The 25,301-nt window shown below is 41.0% G+C and overlaps 2 protein-coding genes across 4 annotated transcripts in view; one reads left to right on the top strand and one right to left on the bottom strand.

Annotated features, from left to right (window-relative positions):
* Nucleotides 1-666: 666 nt before the first annotated feature.
* anp32a (acidic (leucine-rich) nuclear phosphoprotein 32 family, member A) lies at nt 667-6,169 on the top strand. 2 transcript variants are annotated; one of them, XM_045689556.2, is made up of 7 exons: nt 667-863; nt 3,133-3,282; nt 3,428-3,550; nt 3,875-4,070; nt 4,361-4,464; nt 4,760-4,808; nt 4,969-6,169. In XM_045689556.2, the coding sequence occupies exons 1-7, from the start codon at nt 810-812 to the stop codon at nt 5,031-5,033; spliced, it is 741 nt and encodes a 246-aa protein (XP_045545512.2). In that variant the 5' UTR covers nt 667-809; the 3' UTR covers nt 5,034-6,169. The 2 variants fall into 2 exon arrangements, with proteins under 2 accessions (XP_045545512.2, XP_045545513.1); XM_045689557.2 differs by having other exon boundaries at nt 4,966-6,169.
* An 862-nt stretch (nt 6,170-7,031) lies between these two features.
* The window catches only part of LOC106595117 (coronin-2B), an 86,239-nt gene continuing 67,969 nt past the window's right edge, over nt 7,032-25,301 (bottom strand). For both annotated transcript variants that reach the window (XM_082957949.1, XM_082957950.1), the window contains exons 3-12: nt 22,133-22,249; nt 19,531-19,680; nt 17,572-17,736; nt 15,134-15,250; nt 14,666-14,770; nt 14,234-14,330; nt 10,381-10,493; nt 10,028-10,118; nt 9,618-9,757; nt 7,032-8,685 (exon numbers count right to left, since the gene is read on the bottom strand). In XM_082957949.1, the coding sequence (XP_082814075.1) occupies nt 8,545-8,685; nt 9,618-9,757; nt 10,028-10,118; nt 10,381-10,493; nt 14,234-14,330; nt 14,666-14,770; nt 15,134-15,250; nt 17,572-17,736; nt 19,531-19,680; nt 22,133-22,249 (1,236 nt within the window). In that variant the 3' untranslated portion in view covers nt 7,032-8,544. The remainder of the gene's footprint in view (nt 8,686-9,617; nt 9,758-10,027; nt 10,119-10,380; nt 10,494-14,233; nt 14,331-14,665; nt 14,771-15,133; nt 15,251-17,571; nt 17,737-19,530; nt 19,681-22,132; nt 22,250-25,301) is intronic.

The following is a 25,301-nucleotide window of genomic DNA, read 5'->3' as shown; positions in this document are numbered from 1 at the left end:
TAAGTGGTTTCGGTGTGTCAATACATTTTGGTGGCAACAATCCTGCATTCCACACATTCTTGGATATAAAAAACAGGAGTTTGGCCATGCATAAACCACTATGGCTAGGCTTACATGTCACCAGATGTTGCATGCTGCTCGTTCTTCATTAGCCTGTGTTGGGAAACTGCGCTTTGAGTTTTCCAAGGGTGTAGTGCATAAAGGCGTACTTATATAATTATGATGTTGTGGCCAAGGCCCAATGCCAAAATGATGTTGGCAGCAGACTCGCCGACACAATGATAAAATGAGGAAGACGTCAAAAACGTCGATTGAAAGGTTGTAAGCACCGCACCTGCGTGCGTAATTAGCACATCATTGAAGGTGTCCATAGCCTACTTCAAAATTAAGGCAATATTTTGACAATAAATTAATTGCTAAGGAGAATCTTCACTGTTAAGCCAAATTTCATTATTTAGTTGTGTGCTAAGTAAATCCTGATGGACAGAGTTCAATGTTGATGTGTACATACTTTGGATGTCAACTTAAATACTGAACATACAACCAAACATCGTGTAGAAAACCCCACCCAATTTTATAATCGCCTTTTATTGGTGGGTGATCTTTTGTAAATCCTGTCCCCCTTTTTGTTGGCGATTGTAATTGGTCAATGGTGACGACAATCCCAACTCACATTCCCGCCTACCGAGGAGATCAAGTTTGAATGAACAACAGCAGTCTGTTCAAGGAGTAGTAGTTGCAATTTCAGTAAAACATACTTTTACGTCTGTATACTTGGTTTAGAAAATCGGTGGACTGGTTTTCTCAAGATGGATATGAAGAAAAGAATTCATCTAGAATTGCGGAATCGCACGCCATCTGATGTAAGCTAACGTTGAGATCGTATTGTTTGCAATTGTTTTAATGATAGTGTGATATGCAAAGGGTTACAAAGTTTTTTCCCGAGTTAGCAATGTTGCCATTACCGGAGCAGTTTGTTACATTATTGCTGATATTTATCACCGTAATTGCCGCTCTAGACTTCGTAGCCAACTTAAAACGATTAGAAGGAAGCATGTCTGAAAGTGCAGTTGGTGAGAATGCACCAATACACCTCATTTTCATATCTGTATTTAAAAGGCAAGCGTGAGCCATATTGCCTGATGGTAACTTTGTAGTCCTGAACGCGCCCTTTTCCTTCCCATCAACAAGGCGCATTCATAGCCTCTTTTCAGCTAATTCATTGTCAGTTCTCATACAATTAACGTTACTATTTTAGCGCATGCATAGGCTACAAAAGGTCCTTGATTTTTGTACCCCGGCGATTGCTCGCTCACAACTTATTACGCAGCACAGGCTATACCTATTAGAAATGGTTTGGTAACCGATCTCAGTGGTCTGTCTACGGATTGTTTATCCAAAGATAGGCAAATTCCTAGACTGCCAAATAGACGTGTGTATCGTTCGTTGGGTCGGCTATATTTACCGTGTATGGTAGGATAGGCCTACTTTTTGTATTTGTTATAATAGCCTAGGTATTAGTAACGTTAAGTGTATAGCCTACACAACTCATTTAAAACCGCAATGAAAAGGTTTTGTCCGTCCTAGGATTTTAGTGCAGGTTATCACGTGTGAAGAAACATCTATCTCGGCTCATATTCTAAACAAGGTGCACATTCAGAGAATATCAGACTATTGCCGAATAAAAATCAAAAAAGCATGTTACAATATTTTACATTATGGCTCGTTTGGTTGCATAGGCTATACGCATGCTTGGATTCCCAGTTGAAAAACGATGAGTTTGACCCAGGTTTCAGCATCAAACAATAAGAATAATTTTCTGTCAAGCTAAGCACATAAAAACCGACAGGCAATTTCGGGCTGCGGTGCTCCAGTTTCAAGATCTAGGACAAGCCGCCATTTTACCGAGAAACAAAGGCAACGGTTTCTATCGAAGATACCGTGTACATTGCTGTACGTTCATTTAACACGAACGATAACACATTTTTCCTGCATACCTTTAAACATATTGCAGTAGGCTACAATCCAAATCGTCAACTCTTTATGAGTAAGCCATAATGTAACGATTGGTTTTCTTGCGCCTGCTGCCATCCCAGCCAACTTCTAATCGGCAGCCCCTCCTACTCGCTTGATGACCCATTGCACGACTCGTAGCAGGTTGTTTTCGCTTTTAGAGCAATGAAAATCGACAAATACACCCACTCGTCGATCGTTGTGCGTGGTTTACCCCTTATTTAGTCGAATTTGTTACGTGCATAATTTGCGGATTTGGCTCACACCAGCAGCACAGATGGTCTAATCCAGGGTATAATATAATGCCAATGGTGTCCACTCAGCATAATGTTCATTTCAAACGTGAACAGAAGGTGTTTTCATGCCAAATGTAATATACCAGAGGTGTCTGTGTTTTGCCTATGAGCTGGTTGGATTAATTTGTGGGACTACGACAATGGAATACAAGAAGCAGCACCACCAATTAGAAAATCTTAATATTGGTCATTGTCCTCTACATACACTAATGAGAATCCCGGTCCTGTGCAAAACATTAGTCTGCATTCTGTCCACAAAACGTGGGAATTACAGAGGAGTGTACAAGCTGGGTACTGTCATAATCATCAGATATGTTTAATGTGAGTTCAATCTAAATATGTATGTATTACTACATGTACGTTCCTGTGAGAAATCACCTCTATGTATTTACAAAATAGTGATCCGTGGAACAACAAGTTACCTGAAACTACCACCCAGATTCTGAAGAATATGTTTAATAAATGATCAATTCATTAAATCCCAAGCAACACACCATCTGTTATGTAACATTTTCTGCACCAGACCAGTGTCAGAGGAGGCTGGTGGGAGGAGCTATAACAGGACGGGCTCATTGGAATGGAATAAATGGAACCAAGTCAAACATGTGGATTCCATGTGTTTGATAGCGTTCCGTTCTGGCCATTCCAATGAGCCCGTCCTCCTATACCTCCTACCACCAGCCTCCTCTGGTGTCAGATATGGACTTTATGCAGACACCATTGCTTTGGGACTGCCCTCCCTCAAATGGACTGACAGGCATACTATAGTTATAGATTTGGAGTAAAGAATCACTTTACATTTCCTATTCCTCTTGTTTTCCAGGTGAAAGAGCTGGTGCTTGATAACTGTCGCTCAAACGAAGGCAAAATTGAGGGCCTCACAGATGAATTTAAAGAGTTGGAATTTCTAAGCACAATCAACGTTGGGCTGACGTCGGTCTCCAACTTGCCGAAGCTGAACAAGCTGAAAAAAGTAGGTTTTCTATAAAAATAAAAATTAACAAAGTATTATTGTTGCCATGCTATTACCACTTTGTGCAGTAAAGTGAAAATCTGTTTTATGGATGTCCTGTTATGATTACTCTGCTCATACAGTTGTTGCATTATTTTCTCCTCAGCTTGAACTCAGCGACAACAGGATCTCAGGAGGGCTGGAAGTACTGGCGGAGAAATGCCCGAACCTCACACACCTAAACCTCAGTGGCAACAAAATTAAAGACCTCAGCACGATAGAACCTCTGGTATGCAGCGGGTGTCATGACAACGTAGTAGCTCTGTGTGTGTGTGTGTGTATATATATGTATATATATGTGTACTGTACTGAACTCTTGTCGCAAGGTGCTATTGGGTCTGAAAGGGAACCCTAAATGGACATATCATTGTCCAGAAAATACCTCATTCATCAAATGTACCTCCATAACTTATATGTAAAGCTTTGAGGTAAACAATTAGCAACTAAACCTCCATAGTGTATATTTTAATCTAGTTGGAGTAGTCAGTATTAAAGAAAACAAACAAAGCCTAAATATTCATATTTCATCATCAAGACTTCTCTTCTTTCCCAGAAAAAATTAGAGACCCTGAAAAGCTTAGACTTGTTCAACTGCGAGGTGACCAACCTCAACGACTACAGAGACAACGTGTTCAAGCTCCTCCCCCAGTTGACGTACCTCGACGGCTATGACAAAGACGACAAGGAGGCGCCAGATTCGGACGCAGAGGCCTATGTGGAGGGACTGGACGATGACGATGACAGTGATGGTACGATTTAAGATCCATACTATTGTATACTATATACAAATGTTGGTAAATAATAATCTGATTGGGCTGTGATTTAAAAGATGGATATGAACCCATAGAGCTCTGACATGACCTCTGTGTTTTTCTAATGGTAATTATGTTCATGATGTTGTTCAACGTTTCCTTTTGTAACAACGGTATTATACCAAGTGGCTGCAGTGAATGAGTTGCATTATAACTATTGTAACTTTGTAGTGGCCCTTATGCATTTTTTGATCACCTTAATAGGCTAATTCTATTTTCAACTGCAGAGGTAGACGAGGAGGAGGATGAGGATGAAGACGCCCCACCAAGAAAAGCGGAGGATGATGATGATGATGAGGAAGAAGAGGAAGAGGAGGACCTAAGTGGAGAGGTGAGACTTTGAGGATCGGGCTGCAATGATACTTATATCTTGATCGACGCCTGCATGATAAGTTGCATGATTTACAATAAATGAATAAAGGGCCACACAAAATGTTCTTATACCTACCTTAAAGTGATGCAGACTGGGCTGATGTTTGCTAAACCAGCAAATACCTGGTGCCCTTCACCCCCCCCCCCCCTTCCCTTCCCGAAGGTGCATCTCAACCACTGCACTGTGACATCATTATTTGAATATGACCCAGGGCACATGACAAGGGAGATTCTGATCTGCATTTGTCTCTTAGGAGGACGAGGAGGAGTTGGACGGCAAGGAGAGTGATGAGGATAATGAAGGTGAGTGTGGTGGAATCTCACTGTTGTCACCAAATGTGCATGGTCACAGTATCGTGTGTAGCTTTAATGTTGGGACTGATTTTTAAAATAACACGTCAACTTAAACCAAACTCAATGCTTTCCTGTTGAACGTGACCATTGACTTTTTTTTTCCTAGAAGAGGAGCGAGGTCTGAAGAGGAAAAGGGATTTAGACGAGGAAGCAGAGGAGGAGGAAGACGACTGAAGATGTGCTCACCACCAAGCTATGTTCTGATCAGACTGTTTTAACCTTGTATTCCCTGTCTCCCCCCACCCCTCTGTATTTGTCAGTTGTCATATATTGCAGTAGGCATGGTAGTGTCATGGGCCAGCTGGGTAAAGGGTTGGTGTAAGGAAACAAGTTGACAAGTTGACTTTATAATTTTTTTTTGTACTTTTTGATTCCTTGTATTCTACTCATATCTGTCCCCTGCAAACCACTGGAAGGGCAGAAGAGAACATTTTGTAAAAGTCCAATATTATTAGCTCTAACCTTTGTAAAGGTTTTGTTTCCTCAGTGATATTGATAGCTTCTGTGTATACAGATTTCTGATGATGGTTTATGTATTTAAAGAGACAAGCTACCAAAAAACCTTTTAGAAATGCATGTCTGAAATAGATTTTAAAGTCGACTACTGGATTTCAAGTATGACAGTTTCCTATACCCTTTTCTTATTCAGTGTCTTTTTCTTTGTGTACATGAAGCGTTTTGTGGTGTCATCCGTATATCATTATATGTGCTGTTTTCTTCATGGGTTGGGTGTTTAAACATTCATAGAATGGCCTGTATACAGGGCATCTTTTTAAGCATAGTAAAGAATGTCTGCCCTTGTCAGAATGTTTCTCCTTAACCCCTAGCTTTGATAGTTCGGAAATTACGTGTTATTTGTAAATACTGACCAAATCTATTTTTTTTCTATTACTCTTTGATAATGGCAGACATTTACACTTAATTAATTGTAACGATGAACTGTAGTAAGATATTGAATATCTGTGCAGCCGTACCTAAAATAGGCTAATTGAATCTGGTACACGATTTCCATTTTCACCAAATTATATTCACAGAAATACTCACTGAATCCAAATTTGTTATTGCTGTCCAACTCTTCAAGTACATATTCGTTCCCCACCTATATAATACACCGCTGGGCAATGTGCAAAGAAAACACCTTTTGCATTTTCTTTTCTAAAACCATAGGGCAGTTCATGGTCAGATAGGCCTACCTCAGTCATGTTCCCCTTACATGTTTAACCCACTGTCATCAAAGCTAATACCTTACCATGAGACAAACTTTTGATTTTCTCCCTTTCACTTCAATAAATATTTTTTTTTTAATACAAGTTGTGGTTTGTGATCTTTTTGAATTGCTTACATCGTCATCTAATAGCATTTTTGATAATCCCAGATGCTTGTGCTAAATTGTACCTGCTTCCTAATGTACTGTAGCCTACTACTGACATCATGTGGAGAATCCAGGTAGTTCATGCTAAAAGGGAATAATCTGGTTTATCCACTCATTGCATTAACTTAACAAATTGATATTAGTTGTTGGGACTTGTAGATCAATGAGGTGAAACAGGATGTATTGTAGGCTAACTGACACAGTACAATGTTCTGTCTTTCTGAGAGAATTGTCATTCTGCAGTTTCATCAGCACATAGTACAATTAGGCATTTAGATGGTCGTAGACCAGTATTTACTACACCTATAGGCCATCATCATCATCATCTCCACCAAATGGTTAGTTATCCTCCCATTCAAAACAATACTGCAGCGCTTTTCAGTCACCTTGCATACGGCTGCATCTTCACAGTGCAACACTGTGAATCCCCTCCTTTAGGCCACTTGAGACCTCTGTCATTCTCTAAGGGCTGACCTGACCTTATCCACCATGTTCACCTTCACTGTTGCCAGACTAGATGCCCACAGGGTGCTGTGCCTATAGTCTGGTGCTAGCTACCCACACCTGTAAGAGCTTAAGGCAACTTCTCCAATGTCCATATAGCATGACAACGAATGCCAGAGGAGTTGGCTAAAGCAAAATGTAACACATGGCAACCACGCTACTGTACCTTCATTTGTTTGCTTGGTGTCTTCATTGGATAAGGACACACTATTACAGTATAACATTTGAGGGGGGGGGGGGGGGTATTTACAAGGTATATGTTAGGGTTAAAGATGTAAATAATTACCTTGTGTAAGTAATATTGCTGTTTCATTCATTTAGTCAGTCAACCCCTGCAGAGTATGTTACCGATTATGACAATATTATGACAATGGTACAAATAATGATTCCTCTGTAGAGGTATAGTATAGGTAACCAGAACTACAGGAAATCTCAGTCTTAACTTGAGTGGAATGGATCATGTGGAATACCACAGATTAACAATGTTGGTAACTTTCTTAAATAGAATATTCATAGCTGAAAGGTATAAAGACAAATATTGTATTAATTTTTCGGTTTGATGTACAGTTTTACGTACATAACCTAATTTCATGTTAACTAATATTCCAATTTACCAGATTTAGTATTGTATCGATTCAATCAAGAAAATACTGGATATTTTTGAGTATACGGTCTCAGCCAAATTGCCACCATCTGTGTGAAAACATAATTCAATCACAAGTGTGTCAGCTATCATTTTCATGACCACGATTTCTCCCAAAGACATGAGATGAATGTTCTGCATAAAGAGTTAGCTAAAAACATCAAATATAACAAATAAATAGTAACAATAATACATTTTCCAACAAAACTTCTAAAGATAATGACTGAGGTGACAGACAAACTGCCCGTTAAGACTACATTTGGGTTGCTGTATGCCAGTCTGAGCCAGAGCTGCAGCTTTTTACAGACAACACATTCTTAGGAGAGATGAAGAAAAAAAACTGTCTTGAAATACACCTCATTCATGTCCCTGTAAAACTCATCATCCTCATTCATGTCCCTGTAAAACTCATCCTCATTCATGTCCCTGTTAAACTCATCCTCATTCATGTCCCTGTAAAACTCATCATCCTCATTCATGTCCCTGTAAAACTCATCCTCATTCATGTCCCTGTAAAACTCATCATCCACAGTAGTTGGAACTAGTAGAAGACTCTTCCATTGGGAGGTTGAGATGTTGCAGCTTTGCTGTGAGTTGGTTTGCAGTGGGTAGACCATGGGGGAGGATTGGGGGAGAAGGGGGAAGTCAATCTCTTTCCCCAGGGTAGTCTCTGGTGATGGCAGGGTGGAGGTTGGAGGATTTGGGGGTGGCATTTCTGGGTGATGACAAAGGCTTTGCCACGTGGACTCAGAGGGGCATGGCATGACATGGCAGGTGGGGTGTGAGGACCCCTGGGATACACTGATGGTGCTCTGCAGTAGGGGGGAGGGGTGTATTGCGACTGATGATGTAATAACTAATCATAATGAAGCCAAACCGGATATCAGGATACATCAATGGAACAGAATAAAAAAAAATCTTGTAACAATAAATTATATTATCAGTTGGTTATTATGTTATCAATTGAGGGATTTAACAGTGATGTCAATATGATTACATTATCGATAACAAAAACTGTTACACAAACGTTATAATCAGTATTTACATTATCCGGTGGCTATTACATTATCAATTGCAACAGGAAGTACAAATGATACACGATGAAAGGGAGGGAGGACGCTGGACGTGGCGTGGTGGTGGTGGTGCCATAAGCTAGAGATCAGAGGTCAGACATTGTTTCCAACGGGGCTGACGTTCCTCAGGTTGTTGAGTTCCAGCTCCAGCTGGCGTATTTTAACGTCCTTGGTGTTCAGCTCCTCCTTCAGCTTTCTCAGCTCCTCCTGCTGCCTGAAGAACATCCTCAGTAGCTACAGAACAGAACAGAACAGAACAGAGGGCTCAGGGTCATATAGCGTCCTGTAGAACATCCCCAGGAACTACAGAACAGAGGGATCAGGGTCATATAGCGTCCTGTAGAACATCCCCAGGAACTACAGAACAGAGGGATCAGGGTCATATAGCGTCCTGTAGAACATCCCCAGGAACTACAGAACAGAGGGATCAGGGTCATATAGCGTCCTGTAGAACATCCCCAGGAACTACAGAACAGAGGGATCAGGGTCATATAGCGTCCTGTAGAACATCCCCAGGAACTACAGAACAGAGGGATCAGGGTCATATAGCGTCCTGTAGAACATCCCCAGGAACTACAGAACAGAGGGATCAGGGTCATATAGCGTCCTGTAGAACATCCCCAGGAACTACAGAACAGAGGGATCAGGGTCATATAGCGTCCTGTAGAACATCCCCAGGAACTACAGAACAGAGGGATCAGGGTCATATAGCGTCCTGTAGAACATCCCCAGGAACTACAGAACAGAGGGATCAGGGTCATATAGCGTCCTGTAGAACATCCCCAGGAACTACAGAACAGAGGGATCAGGGTCATATAGCGTCCTGTAGAACATCCCCAGGAACTACAGACCAGAGGGATCAGGGTCATATAGCGTCCTGTAGAACATCCCCAGGAACTACAGAACAGAGGGATCAGGGTCATATAGCGTCCTGTAGAACATCCCCAGGAACTACAGAATAGAGGGATCAGGTCCACAAAGATAACAGGCTATAGACCATAGTTTGTAAATGTGCTTAGGAAGTAATTTGAGCATTTGCACCCCATTCCAAGTAGTGTTTAATACACTCACCACCCACCAACCAACCTTCTTCCTTCTCTCCCTTTTCTTTTCATTCATCCATTCACCCACCCATATCTCCATCCACAGTTATCTGATAAACACACCTCGTTCTCTGTCCTGGGTGGCACATTTTCCAGCAGGTCAATGCCGTTGACCACCACACCTTTCTTTTCCTTCACCGGTGCCTTGAACACCAGCTGGTTGGGCTTCTGGTAGCCCTTCTTCAGGGACATTAACACTGGGTCTGCACGCACGCACGCACGCACGCACGCACGCACACACCACACACACACACACCACACACACACACACACACACACACACACACACACACACACACACACACACACCACACACACACACACACACACACACACAAACTTCATTAAAATGTGCTACGTACAACTGCACACATACACTATATATTGATGTAAACATTTCCTCTCCCACTACTAGGACTATATCAGAAGGTGTACTGAACATTCAAACTAAAGACATGTGGCGTGCACTGTACCTCGGTTGATACCACTCAACCAGTCATTGGCTGAGAGGGCAGGCTCGGTCCCTGCCGTCATTGGATAGATGTCCTCCTGGTACGTCTCTGACTGCAACACCAGGAGAGACAGAGTGAGAGCATGTTCCAATACTTTAAGATCTCTGTTTCTTTCCAAGGGTGCACATGTTTGTTCCAACCCTGCACTGATTCAACATTCAATCTGATTCAACTGCCCTGGATTAGATTAATGAGGTGTGTTAGTGCAGGGCTGTAACAAATATGTGCACACACCCTAAGGTCTTTCCGGGAATGGATTGAGAAACACTGCTATATGAAGTGAGAGGGAGAAGGGCATCCCCACTGACACTGACCCTTCTTGGTACTATCATGGAGATGGGCTCGATCAGCCCCTTCAGCGTCACCAGCTTGTAGAAGCGAAACACCTCGCAGGCCGTTACGTCCAGCCCATGTTTAGGCATCACACCTGAGGAGGGAATCGCCATAGTCCTGTTACTGTATAACATTACCTTAGACATCACCATAGTCCTGTTACTGTATAACATTACCTTAAATATCCCCATAGTCCTGTTACTGTATAACATTGCCTTAGATATTACCATAGTGATATTACTGTATAACATTACCTTAGACATCACCATAGTCCTGTTACTGTATAACATTACCTTAGACATCACCATAGTCCTGTTACTGTATAACATTACCTTAGACATCACCATAGTTCTGTTACTGTATAACATTACCTTAGACCTGTTACTGTATAACTTTACCTTAGACATCACCATAGTGATATTACTGTATAACATTACCTTAGACATCACCATAGTCCTGTTACTGTTTAACATTACCTTAGATATCACCATAGTCCTGTTACTGTATAACATTACCTTAGATATCACCATAGTCCTGTTACTGTATAACATTACCTTAGACATCACCATAGTCCTGTTACTGTATAACATTACCTTAGACATCACCATAGTCCTGTTACTGTATAACATTACCTTAGATATCACCATAGTCCTGTTACTGTATAACATTACCTTAGACATCACCATAGTCCTGTTACTGTATAACATCACCATAGTCCTGTTACTGTATAACATTACCTTATATATCACCATAGTCCTGTTACTGTATAACATTACCTTAGATATCACCATAGTTCTGTTACTGTATAACATTACCTTAGACCTGTTACTGTATAACTTTACCTTAGACATCACCATAGTGATATTACTGTATAACATTACCTTAGACATCACCACAGTCCTGTTACTGTATAACATTACCTTAGATATCACCATAGTCCTGTTACTGTATAACATTACCTTAGATATCACCATAGTCCTGTTACTGTATAACATTACCTTAGACATCACCATAGTCCTGTTACTGTATAACATTACCTTAGACATCACCATAGACCTGTTACTGTATAACATTACCTTAGATATCACCATAGTCCTGTTACTGTATAACATTACCTTAGATATCACCATAGTCCTGTTACTGTATAACATTACCTTAGACATCACCATAGTCCTGTTACTGTATAACATCACCATAGTCCTGTTACTGTATAACATTACCTTATATATCACCATAGTCCTGTTACTGTATAACATTACCTTAGATATCACCATAGTGATGTTACTGTATAACATTACCTTAGACATCACCATAGTCCTGTTACTGTATAACATTACCTTAGACATCACCATAGTCCTGTTACTGTCTAACATTACCTTAGGCATCACCATAGTCCTGTTACTGTATAACATCACCATAGTCCTGTTACTGTATAACATTTCCTTAGACATCACCATAGTCCTGTTACTGTATAACATTACCTTTGACCTGTTACTGTATAACATTACCTTAGACATCACCATAGTGATGTTGCTGTATAACATTACTTTAGACATCACCATAGTCCTGTTACTGTATAACATTACCTTAGACATCACCATAGTCCTGTTACTGTATAACAACACCTTAGACATCACCATAGTGATGTTACTGTATAACATTACCTTAGACATCACCATAGTGATGTTGCTGTATAACATTACTTTAGACATCACCATAGTCCTGTTACTGTATAACATTACCTTAGACATCACATAGTGATGTTACTGTATAACATTACCTTAGACATCACCATAGTGATGTTACTGTATAACATCACCATAGTGATGTTACTGTATAACATTACCTTAGACATCACCATAGTGATGTTACTGTATAACATTACCTTAGACATCACCATAGTGATGTTACTGTATAACATTACCTTAGACATCACCATAGTGATGTTACTGTATAACATTACCTTAGACTTGTTACTGTATAACATTACCTTAGATATCACCATAGTGATGTTACTGTATAACATTGCCTTAGACATCACCACAGTGATATTACTGTATAACATTACCTTAGACCTGCTACTGTATAACATTACCTTAGACATCACCATAGTCCTGTTACTGTATAACATTACCTTAGACATCACCATAGTTATGTTACTGTATAAAATTACCTTAGACATCACCATAGTGATGTTACTGTATAACATTACCTTAGATATCACCATAGTCCTGTTACTGTATAACATTACCTTAGACATCACCATAGTCCTGTTACTGTATAACATTACCTTAGACATCACCATAGTGATGTTACTGTATAACATTACCTTAGACCTGTTACTGTATAACATTGCCTTAGACATCACCATAGTGATGTTCCTATATAACATTGCCTTAGACATCACCACAGTGATGTTACTGTATAACATTACCTTAGACATCACCATAGTGATGTTACTGTATAACATTACCTTAGACCTGTTACTGTATAACATTACCTTAGACATCACCATAGTCCTGTTACTGTATAACATTACCTTAGACATCACCATAGTCCTGTTACTGTATAACATTAACTTAGACATCACCATAGTCCTGTTACTGTATAACATTACCTTAGACATCACATAGTGATGTTACTGTATAACATTACCTTAGACAGCACATAGTGATTTTACTGTATAACATTACCTTAGACATCACCATAGTGATGTTACTTTATAACATTACTTTAGACATCACCATAGTCCTGTTACTGTATAACATTACCTTAGACATCACATAGTGATGTTACTGTATAACATTACCTTAGACATCACCATAGTGATGTTACTGTATAACATTACCTTAGACATCACCATAGTGATGTTACTGTATAACATTACCTTAGATATCCCCATAGTCCTGTTACTGTATAACATTACCTTAGACATCACCATAGTGATGTTACTGTATAACATTACCTTAGACATCACCATAGTGATGTTACTGTATAACATTACCTTAGACATCACCATAGTGATTTTACTGTATAAATTTACCTTAGACATCACCATAGTGATGTTACTGTATAAATTTACCTTAGACCGGTTACTGTATAACATTACCTTAGATATCACCATAGTGATGTTTCTGTATAACATTACCTTAGACCTGTTACTGTATAACATTACCTTAGATATCACCATAGTGATGTTACTGTATAACATTACCTTAGACACCACCATAGTCATGTTACTGTATAACATTACCTTAGACATCACCATAGTCATGTTACTGTATAACATTACCTTAGACATCACCACAGTGATGTTACTGTATAACATTACCTTAGACATTACCACAGTGATGTTACTGTATAACATTACCTTAGACATCACCATAGTGATGTTACTGTATAACATTACCTTAGACACCACCATAGTCCTGTTACTGTATAACATTACCTTAGACATCACCATAGTCCTGTTACTGTATAACATTACCTTAGATATCCCCATAGTCCTGTTACTGTATAACATTACCTTAGACATCACCACAGTGATGTTACTGTATAACATTACCTTAGACATCACCATAGTCCTGTTACTGTATAACATTACCTTAGACATCACCATAGTGATGTTACTGTATAACATTACCTTAGATATTACCATAGTGATATTACTGTATAACTTGACTTTTTAAAATCATTGATGACATTTCCATAGATTTTTCACTCAGAAAAAGAGCAACAACATTTCTGAATGAAAGCTAAGATGTGTCTGAGCAAACAAACCCAAACCCTTGGTCTCTGTTTGTAAGGGTCTGCCCCGGTGAGTCTGTCACTTACCAAGGCCTTTCTGTGGGGCAGGGGAGCGGAACTCCATGAGATACTGCAGGCAGGGCTTCTCTGTGGTGATCTCATAGTAACGGATGTTGCCATCGCCCTGTGAATGGAATGGATGTGTTTGTTTACTATCTGACCCAGATGTCTTCCAATACATGTACATATATGTTTTACCTTCAATTTTACTGACAGGGCTTGTTGATGAAACAGAAAGGGAATACCATCATTGAATCAGGGAATGTAAAATACTATTTAAGAATATTTTTGGTTAACAAGTTAACGTTTTGCATACACAATGGTCTCACATCTACTTAAACTAATCAAATGACATCTCACATCTACCTAAACCAATCAAAGGACTAATTTGTCTTTAAAAAAATAATCCACTACATGAGTCCACACTATTCATTGTGTTGTGTAAGGGGTAGTGCTCACCTTTCCTGCCAGGTACAGCATGTGTGTGTCTGCATCATAGAAAGGAAACAGCAGCCCTGAGAGACCGTCTATCTCCTCTTCTACCATGGGCATAGACAGGTCCTCCTGTGGGACCACACACACACACACACACACACACACACACACACACACACACACACACACACACACACACACACACACACACACACACACACACACACACACACACACACACCCCCCCCCCCCCCCCCCCCCCCCCCCCCCCCCCCCCCCTAGGGTTCAGACATTGTTCCTGAACACACACTAATAAGGACACACATAACCCTTAATTGAGGATACACACACACACACACACACACACACACACACACACACACACACACACACACACACACACACACACACACACACACACACACACACACACACACACACACACACACACCCAAGGGGACACATCTCAGCAGGGGTCCCCGGCTGCCTCACCTGATCCCACAGTGCAATCTGTCTGGTGTTCCACCGGGACACACCTGTTGTCAGCAGCCGCTTCATGTTGCCCAGGAACACCACTCTGTTCACCCTGTGGTTCTTACAGCTGGCGTGCTGGTGGGGAACAATCACACAAAGACTCTACTGTAACGGGGCATTATATTCACTCTAGATGTGGGGAACAATCACACAGAGACTACTATAATGGGGCATTATATTCACTCTAGATGTGGGGAACAATCACACAGAGACTACTGTAACGGGGCATTATATTCACTCTAAATGTGGGGAACAATCACACAGAAACTACTGTAACGGGGCATTATATTCACTCTAAATGTGGGGAACAATCACACAAAGACTACTGTAATGGGGCATTATATTCACTCTAAATGTGGGGAACAATCACACAGAAACTCTACTGTAATGGGGCATTATATTCACTCTAAATGTGGGGAACATTCACACAGAGACTACTGTAATGGGGCATTATATTCACTCTAAATGTGGGGAACAATCACACAGAGACTCTACTGTAATGGGGCATTATATTCACTCTAAATGTGGGAACAATCACACAGAGACTCTACTGTAATGGGGCATTATATTCACTCTAAATGTGGGGAACAATCACACAGAGACTCTACTGTAATGGGGCATTATATTCACTCTAAATGTGGGGAACAATCACACAGAGACTCTACTGTAATGGGGCATTATATTCACTCTAAATGTGGGAACAATCACACAGACTCTACTATAATGGGGCATTATATTCACTCTAAATGTGGGGAACAATCATACAGAGACTACTATAATGGGGCATTATATTCACTCTAAATGTGGGGAACAATCACACAGACTCTACTGTAACGGGGCATTATATTCACTCTAAATGTGGAGAACAATCACACAGAGACTACTATAATGGGGCATTATATTCACTCTAAATGTGGGGAACAATCACACAGACTCTACTATAATGGGGCATTATATTCACTCTAAATGTGGGAACAATCACACAGACTCTACTATAATGGGGCATTATATTCACTCTAAATGTGGGGAACAATCACACAGACTCTACTGTAACGGGGCATTATATTCACTCTAAATGTGGAGAACAATCACACAGAGACTACTGTAATGGGGCATTATATTCACTCTAAATGTGGGGAACAATCACACAGACTCTACTGTAATGGGGCATTATATTCACTCTAAATGTGGAGAACAATCACACAGAGACTCTACTGTAATGGGGCATTATATTCACTCTAAATGTGGGGAACAATCACACAGACTCTACTATAATGGGGCATTATATTCACTCTAAATGTGGGGAACAATCACACAGACTCTACTATAATGGGGCATTATATTCACTCTAAATGTTGGGAACAAACACAAAGAGACTCTACTGTAATGGGGCATTATATTCACTCATTTAGATGTACTCTGTAAAGGAGATACATAGTGAAACCTTGTCTCTGTAAAGGAGATACATAGTGAAACCTTGTCTCTGTAAACAAAGTAAATAATGAAACCTTGTCTTTGTAAAGGACGTAAATAGTAAAACCTTGTCTCTGTAAACAAAGTAAATAGTGAAACCTTGTCTCTGTAAACAAAGTAAATATTGAAACCTTGTCTCTGTAAAGGAAGTAAATAGTAAAACCTTGTCTCTGTAAAGGACGTAAATAGTAAAACCTTGTCTCTGTAAACAAAGTAATTAGTGAAACCTTGTCTCTGTAAACAAAGTAAATAGTGAAACTTGTCTCTGGAAACAAAGTAAATAGTGAAACCTTGTCTCTGTAAAGGAAGTAAATAGTGAAACCGTGTCTCTGTAAAGGAAGTAAATAGTGAAACCTTATCTCTGTAAAGGAGGTAAATAGTGAAACCTTGTCTCTGTAAAGGAGGTAAATAGTGAAACCTTGTCTCTGTAAAGGAAGTAAATAGTGAAACCGTGTCTCTGTAAAGGAAGTAAATAGTGAAACCTTATCTCTGTAAAGGAGGTAAATAGTGAAACCTTGTCTCTGTAAAGGAGGTAAATAGTGAAACCTTGTCTCTGTAAAGGAAGTAAATAGTGAAACCTTGTCTCTGTAAAGGAGATAAATAGTGAAATCTTATCTCTGTAAAGGAGGTAAATAGTGAAACCTTGTCTCTGTAAAGGAGGTAAATAGTGAAACCTTGTCTCTGTAAAGGAGGTAAATAGTGAAACCTTGTCTCTGTAAAGGAAGTAAATAGTGAAACCGTGTCTCTGTGAAGGAGATAAATAGTGAAACCTTGTCTCTGTAAACAAAGTAAATACTGAAACCTTGTCTCTGTAAAGGAAGTAAATAGTGAAACCTTGTCTCTGTAAAGGAGGTAAATAGTGAAACCTTGTCTCTGTAAAGGAGGTAAATAGTGAAACTTTCTCTGCCCGCTGTAAGACTGACCTGTAAGACTCTCCCGGAGCGGGGCTCGATGACACGCAGCTTCTTGTCCTTACAGCTGGTGGCCAGCAGGCTGCCGTCTGTGTTGAAGGACATACACACGATGACGTCAGAGTGACAGTCGATCATCTTCACCGGCTCACCTATCTCCAGGTTCCAGATCAGGATCTGGATGGGACGGGCAGGGAATCATATCAACTGTCAGATCTGAACTTCGAAGAAAAGGGAGTGAAATGGGGAAAGACTACCCTGAACTCCAATAAAAACACATTTTATTTTCGTTAAAATAGTTTTGTTACGTTGTGCTACGGTGTGCACTAATGAATATGACCCTGTTGTGTATACCTTACAGTCATAGCCAGTGATCTGTGATGATACCTTACAGTCATAGCCAGTGATCTGTGATGATACCTTACAGTCATAGCCAGTGATCTGTGATGATACCTTACAGTCGTAGCCAGTGATCTGTGATGATACCTTACAGTCGTAGCCAGTGATCTGTGATGATACCTTACAGTCGTAGCCAGTGATCTGTGATGATACCTTACAGTCGTAGCCAGTGATCTGTGATGATACCTTACAGTCGTAGCCAGTGATCTGTGATGATACCTTACAGTCGTAGCCAGTGATCTGTGATGATACCTTACAGTCGTAGCCAGTGATCTGTGATGATACCTTACAGTCGTAGCCAGTGATCTGTGATGATACCTTACAGTCGTAGCCAGTGATCTGTGATGATACCTTACAGTCGTAGCCAGTGATCTGTGATGATACCTTACAGTCGTAGCCAGTGATCTGTGATGATACCTTACAGTCGTAGCCAGTGATCTGTGATGATACCTTACAGTCGTAGCCAGTGATCTGTGATGATACCTTACAATCATAGCCAGTGATCTGTGATGATACCTTACAGTCGTAGCCAGTGATCTGTGATGATACCTTACAGTCATAGCCAGTGATCTGTGATGATACCTTACAGTCCTAGCCAGTGATCTGTGATGATACCTTACAGTCATAGCCAGTGATCTGTGATGATACCTTACAGTCATAGCCAGTGATCTGTGATGATACCTTACAGTCATAGCCAGTGATCTGTGATGATACCTTACAGTCATAGCCAGTGATCTGTGATGATACCTTACAGTCATAGCCAGTGATCTGTGATGATACCTTACAGTCGTAGCCAGTGATTTGTGATGATACCTTAAAGCCGTAGCCAGTGATCTGTGATGATACCTTACAGTCGTAGCCAGTGATCTGTGATGATACCTTACAGTCGTAGCCAGTGATCTGTGATAATACCTTACAGTCGTAGCCAGTGATCTGTGATGATACCTTACAGTCATAGCCAGTGATCTGTGATGATACCTTACAGTCATAGCCAGTGATCTGTGATGATACCTTACAGTCGTAGCCAGTGATCTGTGATGATACCTTATAGTCGTAGCCAGTGATCTGTGATGATACCTTAAAGCCGTAGCCAGTGATCTGTGATGATACCTTACAGTCATAGCCAGTGATCTGTGATGATACCTTACAGTCATAGCTAGTGATCTGTGATGATACCTTAAAGCCATAGCTAGTGATCTGTAATGATACCTTACAGTCATAGCCAGTGATCTGTGATGATACCTTACAGTCGTAGCCAGTGATCTGTGATGATACCTTACAGTCATAGCCAGTGATCTGTGATGATACCTTAAAGCCGTAGCCAGTGATCTGTGATGACACCTTAAAGCCGTAGCCAGTGATCTGTGATGATACCTTACAGTCATAGCTAGTGATCTGTGATGATACCTTAAAGCCATAGCCAGTGATCTGTGATGATACCTTAAAGCCATAGCTAGTGATCTGTAATGATACCTTACAGTCATAGCCAGTGATCTGTGATGATACCTTAAAGCCATAGCTAGTGATCTGTAATGATACCTTACAGTCATAGCCAGTGATCTGTGATGATACCTTATAGTCATAGCCAGCGCTGAAGAGGATTCCACTGCTGGTGGGGTGCCACTCGATGAGGCCCACACGCCTGCTGTGTCCATACAGCTCCATCATGGCCTCTGTCATATTTCGCCTCAGCCCTCCCTCTGGGATCTCCCATACTCGTACCTGGCACACACACAAGTGCACACACACACACAAGTGCACACACACACACACACACACACACACACACACACACACACACACACACACACACACACACACACACACACACACACACACACACACACACACACACACACCTGCACGTACACATGAACACACACACACACAAACACAATTAGCATAATCTTTAGTAAACAAATTCACAAAATTCATTTGAATTACTGTTTCATTCTTTGTTAGAGTACCTTTGATACTTCAATGTCAACCTAACGTTTAGACCTTTGATACTTTAGCCAGTCATACACTCGTCTCTCCAATGTAATCATGATCCTATTTGTGATCAGATTGACAGTTTGTATGTGTGTATTGAAGATGTCAGCATAGGGAGCTGCTGTATACTTGATGGAAAATAGACCATATAATCTGTGATGGAGCTCTGTGAGGGAGCTCTGTTATGTAGCTCTGTGATGTAGCTCTGTGAGGGAGCTCTGTGAGGGAGCTATGTGATGGAGCTCTGTGATGGAGCTCTGTGAGGGAGCTCTGTTAGGGAGCTCTGTGAGGGAGCTCTGTGAGGTAGCTCTGTGACGGAGCTCTGTGAGGGAGCTCTGTGAGGGAGCTCTGTGAGGGAGCGCTGTGAGGGAGCTCAGTGATGGAGCTCTGTGATGTACTGAGGAGATGATCCTATAATAAGTGAAAGTACTACGGGATGCAGAACTAACATACAGTTGAAGTCGGGAGTTTACATACACTTAGGTTGGAGTCATTAAAACTCATTTTTCAACCACTCCACATATTTCTTGTTAATAAACTATAGTTTTGGCAAGTCAGTTAGGACATCTACTTTGTGCATGACACAAGTCATTTTTCCAACAATTGTTTATAGACAGATTATTTCACTTATAATTCACTGTATCACAATTCCAGTGGGTCAGAGGTTTACATACACTAAGTTGACTGTGCCTTTAAACAGCTTGGAAAATTCCAGAAAATTATGTTATGGCTTTAGAAGCTTCTGATAGGCTAATTGACCTAATTTGAGTCAACTGTAGGTGTACCTGTGGATGTATTTCAAGGCCTACCTTCAAACTCAGTGCCTCTTTGCTTGACATCATGGGAAAATCAAAAGAAATCAGCCAAGACCTCAGAAAAAAATTGTAGACCTCCACAAGTCTGATTCATCCTTTGGAGCAATTTCCAAACGCCTGAAGGTACCACGTTCATCTGTACAAACAATAGTACGTAAGTATTAACACCATGGGACCACGCAGCCATCATACCGCTCAGGAAGGAGACACGTTCTGTCTCCTAGAGATGAACGTACTTTGCTGCGAAAAGTGCAAATTAATCCCAGAACAACAGCAAAGGACCTTGTGAAGATGCTGGAGGAAACAGGTCCAAAAGTATCTATTTTCACAGTAAAACGAGTCCTATATCGACGTAACCTGAAAGGCCGCTCAGCAAGGAAGCAGCCACTGCTCCAAAACCGCCATAAAAAAGCCAGACTACAGTTTGCAACTGCAAATGGGGACACAGATCGTACTTTTTGTAGAAATGTCCTCTGGTCTGATGAAACAAAAATAGAACTGTTTGGCCATTGTTATGTTTGGAGGAAAAAGGGGGAGGCTTGCAAGTCGAAGAACAGCATCCCAACCGTGAAGCACGGGGGTGGCAGCATCATGTTGTGGGGGTGTTTGCTGCAGGAGGGACTGGTGCACTTCACAAAATAGATGGCATCATGAGTGAGGAAAATGATGTGGATATATTGAAGCAACATCTCAAGACATCAGTCAGGAAGTTAAAGCTTTGTCACAAATGGGTCTTCCAAATGGACAATGACCCCAAGCATACTAACAAAGTTGTGGCAAAATGGCTTAAGGACAACAAAGTCAAGGTACTGGAGTGGCCATCACAAAGCCCTGACCTCAATCCTATAGAACATTTGTGGGCAGAACTGAAAAAGCGGGTGAGAGCAAGGAGGCCAACAAATCTGTCTCACTTACACCAGCTCTGTCAGGAGGAATGGGCCAAAATTCACCCAAATTATTGTGGAAGCTTGTGGAAGGCTACCCAAAACGTTTGACCCAAGTTAAACAATTTAAAGGCAGTGCTACCAAATACTAATTGAGTGTATGTAAACTTCTGACCCACTGGAAATGTGATGAAAGAAATAAAAGCTGAAATAAATAATTCTCTCTGCTATTATTCTGACATTTCACATTCTTAAAATAAAGTGGTGATCCTAACTGACCTCAGACAGGGAATTTTTACTAGGATTGAAAGTCAGGTATTGTGAAAAACTGAGTTTAAATGTATTTGGATAAGGTGTATGTTAACTTCCAACTTCAACTGTAGCTGCACAGTCAATGAGTCAGCAGAAACAGCAGTTTACTGTGTGTGTGTGTGTGTGTGTGTGTGTGTGTGTGTGTGTGTGTGTGTGTATGTGTGCACTTACAGAGGAATCTTCAGAGCAGGAAGCTATGATGTTTTCAAAGAAGGGATTCCATTTGATGTCCAGGACATTGCCTTGGTGGCCACACACTTTGGGGTGGTGGGGGTCGATGCGGCCGGCCTGAAATGAAAGAACAAACATACTGATCATATATTGAGGAGAACAGACTTCAATGGCTCTCTATCACCATTATTGACATGTATGTGACTATGTATTTTCCAAATGATGACATCACACATATAGGCCATATGTCAAGGTACATTTTTTTATACCTTTATTTAACTAGGCAAGTTAGTTAAGAACAAATTCTTATTTACAATGACGGCCTACCCTGGCAAAACCAAGACAACACTGGGCCAATTGTGCACCACCCTATGGGACTTCCAATCACAGCCAGTTGTGATACAGCCTGGAATTGAACCAGGGTCTGTAGTGACACTTCTTGCACTAGGATGCAGTGCCTTAGACCGCTGCGCCACTCGGGAGCCCTCAGAGGGCACCATTGAGTAACACCAGCCATGTAAACAGTTAACACAACCCTACATATGTCAAGGTCAGAGGACACCACTGAGTAACACTAGCCATGTAAACAGTTAACACAACCCTACATATGTCAAGGTCAGAGGACACCACTGAGTAACACCAGCCATGTAAACAGTTAACACAACCCTACATATGTCAAGGTCAGAGGACACCACTGAGTAACACCAGCCATGTAAACAGTTAACACAACCCTACATATGTCAAGGTCAGAGGACACCACTGAGTAACACCAGCCATGTAAACAGTTAACACAGCCCTACATATGTCAAGGTCAGAGGACACCACTGAGTAACACCAGCCATGTAAACAGTTAACACTGCCCTACATATGTCAAGGTCAGAGGACACCACTGAGTAACACCAGCCATGTAAACAGTTAACACTGCCCTACATATGTCAAGGTCAGGGGACACCACTGAGTAACACCAGCCATGTAAACAGTTAACACTGCCCTACATATGTCAAGGTCAGAGGACACCACTGAGTAACACCAGCCATGTAAACAGTTAACACTGCCCTACATATGTCAAGGTCAGAGGACACCACTGAGTAACACCAGCCATGTAAACAGTTAACACTGCCCTACATATGTCAAGGTCAGGGGACACCACTGAGTAACACCAGCCATGTAAACAGTTAACACTGCCCTACATATGTCAAGGTCAGAGGACACCACTGAGTAACACTAGCCATGTAAACAGTTAACACTGCCCTACATATGTCAAGGTCAGAGGACCCCACTGAGTAACACTAGCCATGTAAACAGTTAACACTGCCCTACATATGTCAAGGTCAGAGGACACCACTGAGTAACACTAGCCATGTAAACAGTTAACACTGCCCTACATATGTCAAGGTCAGAGGACCCCACTGAGTAACACCAGCCATGTAAACAGTTAACACAACCCTACATATGTCAAGGTCAGAGGACACCACTGAGTAACACCAGCCATGTAAACAGTTAACACTGCCCTACATATGTCAAGGTCAGAGGACCCCACTGAGTAACACTAGCCATGTAAACAGTTAACACAACCCTACAAAATTGATTGGATAATTTGATGACCTCAGTCAAATAACGTCTCTTTTAAACGTTCACCCTTACAGATAAATGTTGAATTAGTGTAACTGAAGACTTGCTAATAAACCACGATGAAAGTGTACTGATACTGTAACAATGTTATCCCCGCTGATCCTTCAATTACCAAACAAACTCAACACTTGGCTGTTAAAGTCTACAATCAACATAAACACAAAGCAGCCGAGAAATACACATTGAAGAAATAACATCATTTCCTTTGTTTAAGAACCTGGGCCAACCAAAGAATTGTTATTGCAATGTGCCTCTACGTCCACAGTGAGGCGCTGGATTAACAGACTTGGATGGATCATGGCTGAGACCTCTCAATGTTGGTTATGATGTCATGAATGTTTGATGTCACTTCAATCCACTGACCTCCTTCTTATTTCCTCAGAGACATATGGCTGAGAGCTTCAGGCCATGCCTGAGTGGAACTGGCTGTGTGTGTGTGTGTGTGCGTGCGTGCGTGCGTGCGTGCATGCATGCATGCATTTTTATATTTATATATACAGTGCATTCGGAAAGTATTCAGACCACTTGACTTTTTCCATATTTTCTTACATTACTGCCTTATTCTAAAATTGATTAAATCATTTTTTCCCTCATCAATCTACACACAGTACCCCATAATGGCATTGCAAATGTATTAAAAATCTAAATCTTAAATATCACATTTACATAAGTATTCAGACCATTTACACAGTACCTTGTTGAAGTACCTTTGGCAGTAATTACAGCTTTGAGTCTTCTTGGGTATGATGCTACAAGCTTGGCACACCTGTATTTGGGGAGTTTCTCCCATTCTTCTCTGCAGATTCTCTCAAGCTCTGTCAGGTTGGATGGGGAGCGTCGCTGCACAGCTATTTTCAGGTCTCTCCAGAGATGTTCGATCGGGTTCAAGTCCAGGCTCTGGCTGGGCCACTCAAGGACATTCAGAGACTTGTCTCGAAACCACTCCTGCGTTGTCTTGGCTGTGTGCTTAGGGTCGTTGTCCTGTTGGAAGGTGAACCTTCACCACAGTCTGAGGTCCTGAGCGCTTTGGAGCAAGTTTTCATCAAGGATCTCTCTGTAGGTTGCTCCATTCATCTTTCCCTCAATGCCGACTAGTCTCCCAGTCCCTGCCACCGATCGCTGCCAAAGGTGCTTCAACAAAGTACTGAATAAAGGGTCTGAATACTTATGTAAATGTTATATTTCAGTTTTTTATTTGTAATACATTTGCAAACATTTTTAAAAAGCAGTTTTTTCTTCGTCATTATGGGGCATTGTGTGTAGATTGATAAGTTATTTCTGTATTTTTTTTATCAATTTAAAATAAGGCTCTAACGTAACAAAATGTGGAAAAAGTCAATGGGTCTGAATACCTTCCGAATGCACTGTATATACTGTATTTGTGTGTGTGTGTGTGTGTGTATGTGTGTGACAAACCAAGGGCAGCATTCATAACTTGGAGTATCCTTTTCATGGCAGAACAGATTTACAGCTAAAGTCCCTACCCAGGCTTTTCAGAAAAAGAGTCCAATCTCAACAGCTTCCCACAGTAAAACTT

This window comes from Salmo salar, chromosome 11, assembly GCF_965601325.2.
Source record: "Salmo salar chromosome 11, fSalSal1, whole genome shotgun sequence".
Classification (NCBI taxonomy): Eukaryota; Metazoa; Chordata; class Actinopteri; order Salmoniformes; family Salmonidae; genus Salmo; species Salmo salar.
The sequence above is the reverse complement of the archived record's forward strand: the minus strand, read 5'-3'. Positions and strand labels throughout refer to the sequence as shown.

Excerpts from the sequence above, each read along its gene's own strand:
- anp32a (XM_045689557.2), top strand. The coding sequence starts at position 810 with ATGGATATGAAGAAAAGAATTCATCTAGAATTGCGGAATCGCACGCCA. Across the intron at positions 3,551-3,874 it reads TCAGCACGATAGAACCTCTG|AAAAAATTAGAGACCCTGAA; the intron begins GTATGCAGCGGG and ends CTTCTTTCCCAG. Across the intron at positions 4,809-4,965 it reads GAGTGATGAGGATAATGAAG|AAGAGGAGCGAGGTCTGAAG; the intron begins GTGAGTGTGGTG and ends TTTTTTTCCTAG.